Genomic DNA, 9638 nt, shown 5'->3' with positions numbered 1-9638 from the left:
TATCCTGCCTATCTATGACTGCTTGATATCCTGCCTATCTGTGACTGCTTGCTATCCTGCCTATCTGTGCCTGCTTGCTATACCTGCCGGTCCGTGCCTGCTTGCTATACCGGACTGTTGCATGCTTTCGCCTTGCACGCCAGAGATCTCGCCAACGGGAGGACGACGTCGACACCCAGGAGGCGCCGGGCAACGACACGGTGAGTCGCCTCGCATTTTTTGATATTCGTTTGCTTGCTTCGCTTTATTCACTTTCGCGAGGGCACGGGCCCTCTGGTCCTTCGAGAAAATTTGTCGACCAATCGCAAATCCGGGGAGCGCCTCATACCCCCCCGTGCATTGGTCCTTCGAGCCGGATCTGCGCGCTAAAGTAATAACGCCGACCTTTCGCTCGTGGATAGCATTTCTTAGTGGTTTTGATCGCGATTGCATTACAATTAATCAGTCGCGTATTCTACACCCGCCGCGATATCTCTCGGCCGCAACATTGCTTCGCGACGAGAATACGCGCGGGAAACTTGTCGTTTGATCGCTTTGTGGTCAATTGCTCTTGTCGTTCGTTATTGAATATTGTCGTTAACCGAAATATTCAACATTGGAATATTCTCGGTTAAGCCATACGTTCTCGCCGCGCCGTCGACGGCCTTGACGCTCGGTCACGGGCCGGCAGCGTATATACACATTTTTTCTACGTAAGCTCGCGTTCCATAATAACGCGCTACATTATTTTCGTTGTTGCTGGGTGTGTTTCGGCCAGACTCGAAATACATATTGAAAATACATACGGAAACTATTATTCCGATCGTTGGAATTCTCGCAAACAACATTGCCACCGATCGAATATACTGTTCGCCGGCACTGGTTCCCGGTATAAAATATATTGTAGCACTCAAGGTAATTCTATTAAAGACTATAATTACGATTATAATCACAATTGCAAAGAAGTTGGCGTAATTGAGGCTCATGTCGTGGATTATTGCTCGTGTCATGTGTGTACTGCTCATGTCGTATACGCTGCTCGTGTCGTAGTTCCGCGCACAACATGTATTGCCGGAAACTTAATCTGAACAAATACTTGAGTGCATTTCTCGCCGTAACCGGGCACCTGTGCCAACCTAATTGATAATTTTGATCGTTAATACAACTATTTTCTTAATTTGTACATCCCTTGCAACCCTCTTCCTTGCTAGCTCTACACTGCATTTAATACCCCCTTTTTGCGTTCGCCATTCGCTCTTGCGATTAACAAAATTGTCATTTTCGGCTACGTTATTATATCGAAATTGAGGAACATTCTCTCGGGAACATTCCATTGAGCCTTCGCGTAGGAATCCGAAACGAGCCATCTGTTATTCCTTGTCACCTTGGCGAGCGGAACGGTTGTGTTGTTTTTCTGGCATTCCAAAGTCGAGTCTTACGCACTCACCCCGTCCCGGGTCCCTTATGACTCATCGTGCACCGTCGAGTCACCATACACTCACGGTGCTTTTGGACACCGCCGTCTTGGCGCATCACCACTCGGGTGGCGCCGAACGGTAGGACCTCGTTACCGCCGTTTTGGCGTAGCACCATCGTTCTCCCGCTATCACGGAGGGCTTCGGGTGTCGCCGAACGGCTGGACCTCATTCGGAGGTCACACATCGTCACGCGTGATGTCTCTCGTCCGCACGTCGCTTGGGCACGTTCGCGGCGAGGATATTCGCGTAATCGTAGCTCGTTGAACGAGGGCGAGGCCCTACACCCTCGCCCCGTTAACGCGCACCGTCGAGTCACCTACACTCACGGTGCCTTTGGACACCGCCGTCTCGGCGTATCACCATTCGGGTGTCGCCGAACGGTAGGACCGCATTACCGCCGTCTTGGCGTATCACCACGTCCCTCCCGCTATCACGGAGGGCTCGTCGGGTGTCGCCAAACGGCCGAACCTCACTCGGAGGTCATAACCGTCGAGTCACACACACTCACGGCGTCATTGGATCCCGCCGTCTTGGCGTACTGCCACGTCCCTCCCGCAACCACGGAGGGCTCGTCGGGGTTCGCCAAACGGCCGGACCTCATTCGGAGGTCCTGCACAAGCTCGCTCGCTTTGAGCCTCAAGTGGAACCTTCCCACAGTTCGGAAACCCCTCCAACCGAGGAGGAGAAAATTGTATCGCTCGTGGCGCTCGATCCGCCTGACGCGGTGCATTCATTGCTCGAAAGATTCTCTTCAATCGAGAAAATTGGTCGAATCATAGCATACATTCTTAGGGTTGTAAATCACCTTCGGCAAAAAAATCCGCATCGGCCTCGTCGCTTGCTACCAGACGCCTTCAATTCCGTCTTCGGCTGGGTCCTCGTCGGGTCGGTATCGACGCAGGCGCCGGGATCCACACATTCGTTTATGACTCTCGATTCGTTGGACGCATCTCTTAGTCGATTTTGGCAACTAGACGAGATTCCATCGGTCCCACCGTATTCGCAGGAGGAGAAACGTTGCGAGGAATTATTCGCTCAGACCACGCGTCGGGACGCGTCCGGTCGTTTTGTCGTATCGTATCCTTTCAAAAGGGATAAACCTTGTTTTGTCGGCACGCGTCAAGTAGCCCTAAATAGATTTCGCGCACTTGAGCGTCGTTTTAAATTAGATGCAGAGTTTAAATTGAACTATAACAAATTCATGCAGGATTATTTGAATAACGGTTATATGAAAATGATTGAACGGCCGTTTCCGGTGGACGGACCTGTATTCTATTTGCCCCATCATGGGGTAATTAAATCGGAACTCCCCGCGCTAGCTTCCATTCGCATACCTCGTACTATCGCCATGGCCAACGTAATCCGACGGGAGATACACGGATTTTGCGACGCGAGTGAACAGGGCTACGGAGCCGTTGTATATATCAGGATCGTCGCCGAGGACGGGGTACTGATTCGAATGCTCAGCGCCAAGTCAAAGGTGGCCCCGCTTAAGGCCATCACCTTGCCGAGACTCGAGCTTTGCGCAGCCGTTTTACTGTCGGACTTAGCGGAGTATATCGGGAACATTCTCCGGCCTAAGATTACTATCGACGGCACGTACGCGTGGTCTGATTCCGAGGTCGCGCTCGCCTGGATACGTTCGGCCCCCCACCGTTGGAAGACGTTTGTGCGTAATCGTGTGGCCCGCATCCAGTCCAACACAGATATCTCTTGCTGGAGACATGTCGACACCAAGTCTAACCCCGCCGATTGTTGCTCAAGGGGCTTGTTTCCTCAAGAATTAGTGGATCACCAGCTTTGGTGGACTGGCCCTGCGTGGCTCGCCGAATTCGAACCCACTCCAGAAACGATATTGGAAGCTGACGATTTTCCGGAGGAAGAAAAATCTCATGCTTTTGTTGTCGTAAATCCTGCTGATGTCGTAAACTCTGCTTCTGTTGTTGATTCGCTTCTCGATCGTTTTTCGTCATTGGATAAACTCGTTAGAATATTCTCTTATTGTCTTCGTTTTGTTAATCGACTCAAGTCGAATTCACCCCACAGAACTCTTGTTGTAGACCAAGTCGAATTCCATTCGACCCTGCTATACCTCGTTAAAGTTGTTCAATCTTGTCGCTTTGCAGAGGATCTCGATAGGCTGAAACGCAATCAACATTGCTCCAAACCTCTGCGACAACTCGCCCCTTTCGTGGACGCGCGCGGAGTCCTCAGGGTGGGCGGTAGACTCACGCACTCCGCAATGTCTCATGAGGCCAAGCACCCCGCGTTATTGCCCGGTAAACACCGGCTCACGGAACTCATAGTGGAGCGCACCCACCGCCTACACTTGCATCCGGGGCGTCGAGCGTTGCATTACCTACTACTGCAACATTTTTGGATTCTGGGGGCCCATCAGGCCATCAAACGTTGTTTGTCGCGTTGTTACCAATGTTTCCGGGCGAACCCGCGTACCTTGCAACCGCCCATGGCGGACCTACCGCTCGACCGGGTACGTCAGGCCAAACCCTTCTCAATCGCCGGGGTCGACTACGCGGGCCCCTTCTTTGTATATAATCGTCGTTCTCGCGGGGCAACGCCGTTCAAGGCGTACGTGTGCATTTTCGTTTGCTTTACCACGAAGGCGGTTCATTTGGAACTTGCTTTTTCCTTATCTACAGACTCGTTTTGTCAGCTCTGAGGCGTTTCATCGCTAGGCGCGGTCGCTGCTCGCGGATCTACAGCGACTGCGGCACCAATTTCGTGGGGGCTCAGCGCGAGCTCGTCAGCTGCATGGAGGCGGCCTCAGGGCGAGAACAAATCCAGTGGTCCTTTAACCCCCCTTCCGCGCCACACTTTGGTGGCCTCTGGGAAGCGGGGGTTAAGGCGACAAAGACCCACTTGAAACGCGTGGTGGGAGCGCAGATCCTCACGGTGGAGGAATTCAGCACCCTCCTAGCACAGGTAGAATCCATCCTGAATTCCCGACCTTTGTGCCCCACCAGCTCGGATCCCCACGACCTCGGGGTGCTCTCCCCGGGGCACTTTATCACATTAGAGCCGCTCGTAGCGGTTCCTTATCCCGACCTAGACCCGGTGCCGATAGGCAGACTCGATCGATGGCAGCTGGTGCAGCACATGCACCAACAGTTCTGGAAACGGTGGCATGAAGAATATCTACACACCCTCCAGCGACGACCAAAGTGGTTAAAGCCGGCTGACGCGATATCAAAGGGCACGTTGGTCCTTCTAAAAACCGAAAACGCCCCTCCTCTGGCGTGGAGACGAGGGCGCGTCGAGGAATTGCATCCGGGTCGTGACGGGGTCGCCCGGGTCGCTACGGTGAGGACGGCGGATGGCCTCCTTAGTCGCCCTCTGGTGAAGCTGTGCCCTCTGCCGATGGACGGCTCACCGGAGGGACTCGCTCAAACATAGAAAATACGGTGTATTTTGGTGGGCGGTAATGTTTGGCGCACCGCCGTGTATCATAGTGTAAATAGTAGTTAATGATAGGATTGATTTCGTGTTGTCGTGTTTCACATTGTTAATTGTACGGTTCTTGTGTTGATTAGTTATACCGGGTTAAATTCTCGCGCCTATTAGCGAAACGTCGGTGGATCGCGATTAGTACACTTGTCGATATTCGCGCGACTCACCCGACTCGTGCTGCCCGCCCGCGGGTGGCATCCCCCATTATGAGAAGAATTCGGTACTCGCTCGCGCCGTACTCGGCAGGTGCGTGAGCCGGAGTACGGAAGAGAGGGACTCCTCGTCAAACAGTCGGAGAGGACACATCTCTCCGCAGAACTTTTCGTCAAGCCGCCGTGCGGCACACACATACATATTCGCAAGACAGCCGTCTTACGGCAAACACATTTTTGGCCAGCCGTCTTACGGCAGGGACTCATCAGTCGAACGTCGTGAAGCTCACACGTTACCGTTTCGCATGTGCAAACTTGGAGTGCTCGGTCGCCCATCGCAGACCACGAAGGCCTAATCGCTTGATATCCTGCCTATCTATGACTGCTTGATATCCTGCCTATCTGTGACTGCTTGCTATCCTGCCTATCTGTGCCTGCTTGCTATACCTGCCGGTCCGTGCCTGCTTGCTATACCGGACTGTTGCATGCTTTCGCCTTGCACGCCAGAGATCTCGCCAACGGGAGGACGACGTCGACACCCAGGAGGCGCCGGGCAACGACACGGTGAGTCGCCTCGCATTTTTTGATATTCGTTTGCTTGCTTCGCTTTATTCACTTTCGCGAGGGCACGGGCCCTCTGGTCCTTCGAGAAAATTTGTCGACCAATCGCAAATCCGGGGAGCGCCTCATACCCCCCGTGCACTAACTCAACTGTATATAAATAACACTATTTTGTATATTAAATAATTTTATTAATTGTATTTCTCAACAAACTATATAGTATACAATCTCTCAATCAATGGTTTGATTATTTATTTTCTTTTTAAAGTCATAACCTTCTAACATGTTTAATGAACATCTTAATAACATAAGTACTGTTTAATCAAATTATTTTGCTTCTTTTATATGATGAATTAGCGGAAACTTTAAATTAATATTCGTGTGTTTATCGAAAATATAAAATTGTTCACAGTTGTGGAACAATTAAATGATTTGAAATTAATTGTTTCTGTAAATAAATCTTAAGAAAGAATATATATTTGAAAATGGTATTTGTGACTAGTGTGTATGGAACTCTAATATTATAACTCAGTATTAATATATTTTTAAAGCAATTCACAATATTCAAGTGAATTATATATCCACTAAGATACGTATCAACCGGGGTACAGTTCGTTTCACATATGATGTGTGCATTATGTGTGCATGATGTGTGCAATGAAATGTGTGCATGATGTGCGCATGATCATTTTTTTATGCCTTGTTTGGCATTCAGTGGAACAACAAAAATAAATAATAGTATTATGCGTATCATGAAACGGATAATGCACCCATTATCAATAGGCTTGTTCTTTGTCACACTGGTACATTGAACTGCACACTAAACACTTGATACTGTGCTTTCGCCACATTTTAAATATGTGGCCAGGTTTAGCAGAAAAACTACTGAGGTTTGTTTTTTTACAAAGAACTCCCCTAACTGGTACATATTAGTGCAAGAATTTAGAGGTAAAACAAAAATATACTTGCCCTACTCTAACTGATAATACCCTATACTATTTCATTTGAAGTACAACGCGAGTGTACAATTGTGGACAGAAAGGCACTGTACATTAGCACAATTAATTAAATGTTTTATATTATTTGGGAAGAATAATAAAAGATCAGTATTCAGATGGTTTAATAAGATTTTTCAGGAAAACACCAATAATAGTGCTACATTGCGTCATTGTTATTATTTCTCATGTTATTATTAGTTGGTGTCCGCTAACCAATAAGTTATTTTTATGGACAAACCAGATCAAATACACATTAAAGATAAGATACAATTTACAGATTGCTGAAATCCGTTCAGCCTCTTTTATTATTGGTTAAACGAAGAAAATTGCTGAAAAAATCATTTGATGTTAAAATCAACTAAAAGTCCTTTTTTTAAGATTTTGGGCAACTGGAAATTCTTTGAAAACTTGGCTCCGGCTGGGTTCCCTACATTAATTAAATATTAATTATTCCAGTATATATACCTATGTACTATATATATTTTTTAATTAATGTAACATTATAATTTTTTTTTTTTTAATTTCAAGTTTCTAAATTTTTACAATAAATTGTTTATAAAACTTACAAAATTTTAAGATCCATTTAAATTATATAATAAACAAACTAGAATTATTTTTGGTGTTGGGGATTGTATATAGTAGTAGTAGTAGTAGTAGTAGTAGTAGTAGTAGTAAATAGCAGTAATAGCCGTAATAGTGTAGTAGTTGCATTGTCTGCAATAGCAAATTTTGTGTCCAATTGAATGACACCATAACGGAATATGTATTATAGCTCCAGCAACCTAGAAAAATAAAACTTTATTTTAACAGATCCTGCATTATATGTTATTGTGCGAATAATAGAAGTACATTTTTGCCTTGACAGAGCATATGAGAGGAATATTGATTTCAAATAGTCCTAAAGCAGTAAAACGTTAATTCTCATGGAAAAGCTGAAGTGAAAAATGCACCACCTAAATAATCACCCCTATATAAGTTCATACAAAAGAGTACTGATCCAAAAATATTTGTATTTAAAATGTTACATATAAATAATCTTACTTCAGCCCGTAAACTGATTTAGACTCCAGGAAAGCATTGTGCAAAATGCTTGCCATTGCCGAAACTAAACGTATATAACAAAATTAAAATCACGTTATGCCACTTCTCTTATCTAACTATAGTAACTATGTTCGCACGCATCAACCCGATACACGCACGAATATCTGAATATTCAAAACTATTTGGTAATATCGAAAAATAATTTAGACAAAAAGCTTTGAGGAGGACGTAAATTGATTTCAAAAATTTTTTTAGCTAAAAGTGCAGCAAAGGTGTAAGATTACCTTTGTTTTATCTCAAAATAAAATTATATTATATATAGTTTTAGACTTCTTGATTTTGTTTTTTATTAAGAAAATTAGCCACTATACTGTAATTAGTGCTAATTACGGAGTGGTCTGATATGATGTATATTTATAAATAAGCTAATAAATAAAACTCAACGCATTTTCTCGATCCGCTGACAAATGTAACTGACGTACAGAAATGGAAGAGCATAGAAGAATGTCCTATGTACATTAGCCTAATATTATTTCAATGTCAATGTTTGTTTCTATACTACGGGGCTGATGTATAGTATAAAGGCAAAAAATTATATTAGTTAAACATAGAGTAGACATTGTGAGAAGTTGTAGACTAAAATTTGTATTTATCTGGTGGTAAAAATGAACTCGTATTAGTAAAAATTACTAAAGAGAATGATAATTTAAATTACAACAGTAATTCATGCTACACAACATAATGTATTCGAATCTTCGTATTTTTAGTATATTAGAATGAAATCAACATTCGTAAAAATTATAGTGCTATAAAAAAATAGAGAGAGAAGTTTAATCTTTAGAGAGCCACATTATAAGATGTTATTCTGACAAGAAGAAAAAAAATATTATTGTAATTTATACAAAATTTAGTAGTTAAGAATTTTTGAGGACTGCTAATTATAATACAAATTCTGAAGTCAAAATTATCAAATTTAAAATGGCTGGAATCGAAGGCCTCTACAGGTTAATTATTAATTGATTATAAATCCATATTAGGCTGCGATATAATCGATAATTAATAATCAACTGATCAATTGCAGATCAATTGATAAATTGCAGATAACATATGTTAAAATTACCTTTGTCGCTAAAATATACATTCATGATGAACATATTGAATCGATCGAAATTTGGTAATTACAGCATTGTTTCATTTATTAAATAATAAACTTGAGCTTGTGGTGAAATCAACATAAGAAACCGATAAGTTTTTCCCTCGAATGCTGTACTGCGATCTTATTCAATTCGCGAGATCTCTAGATATATATCGTATATGTGATGACTGAATAAACCCATTCGTAATTAGTATGCACATTCTGCAGTACCAGTTTGTTAACATGGGGAAGGGTATAGCTTTAATAAATTAGTGTACGCGATTATACGTACAACGTTTTCATCGTATCCAATAATGCTATTTTCGCGGCCTACGATGTCCTGCAGATGCGCGCACGAAAATATCATTATTTGTGAATCGTGCACCGTACGACCTGAAATATGAAACAACCGAACATATTAGCTATAATAAAATATAATAGATTATGACAACTTATAAAAGATGCAGTTATGCAATAAGGAACCAAGCGCCATTTTTCCTCGTGATTTTAATTCTGCATTGCCAAGTGATCATAAACTGGACAGGAGATTGTTCTAAAAATCCATATAACACTGGATTTGTATTTGAAAAGATTAATTTCGGTAATATATGTGACGTCGGCATGTATTATAACGTTGGCACAGCAATTTTATTTCTGATATTTCGCGAAATTTATTCTAGCGGAAAGGGTACGGTTTGAAATTGGTTCTGCATTGCAGAATGCGTCCAATATACAATCCAGATCTTGTAAATATTGATTTCAAAATAATTAAAAAGCGTGTAATAACGACGGCACAAAAAAATCTTTAAATGTCAATAGGATTAAT

At 43.6% G+C, this 9638-nt stretch overlaps 2 protein-coding genes across 2 annotated transcripts; both read left to right on the top strand.

Moving 5' to 3' along the window:
- Positions 1–2805: 2805 nt before the first annotated feature.
- Positions 2806–4137, top strand: LOC139824504 (uncharacterized). Its single transcript, XM_071797017.1, has one exon. It carries the CDS (start codon positions 2806–2808, stop codon positions 4135–4137), a length of 1332 nt encoding a protein of 443 aa, XP_071653118.1.
- Positions 4138–4229: 92 nt separating this feature from the next.
- On the top strand, positions 4230–4871 carry LOC139824503 (uncharacterized). Its single transcript, XM_071797016.1, has one exon. The coding sequence runs from the start codon at positions 4230–4232 to the stop codon at positions 4869–4871; it is 642 nt and encodes a 213-aa protein (XP_071653117.1).
- The last annotated feature ends 4767 nt before the right edge of the window (positions 4872–9638 follow it).

Source organism: Temnothorax longispinosus, unplaced genomic scaffold (genome assembly GCF_030848805.1).
Source record: "Temnothorax longispinosus isolate EJ_2023e unplaced genomic scaffold, Tlon_JGU_v1 HiC_scaffold_403, whole genome shotgun sequence".
Lineage (NCBI taxonomy): Eukaryota > Metazoa > Arthropoda > Insecta > Hymenoptera > Formicidae > Temnothorax > Temnothorax longispinosus.
Note: the sequence above shows the minus strand (reverse complement) of the source record. Positions and strands in the feature narration are given on the sequence as shown.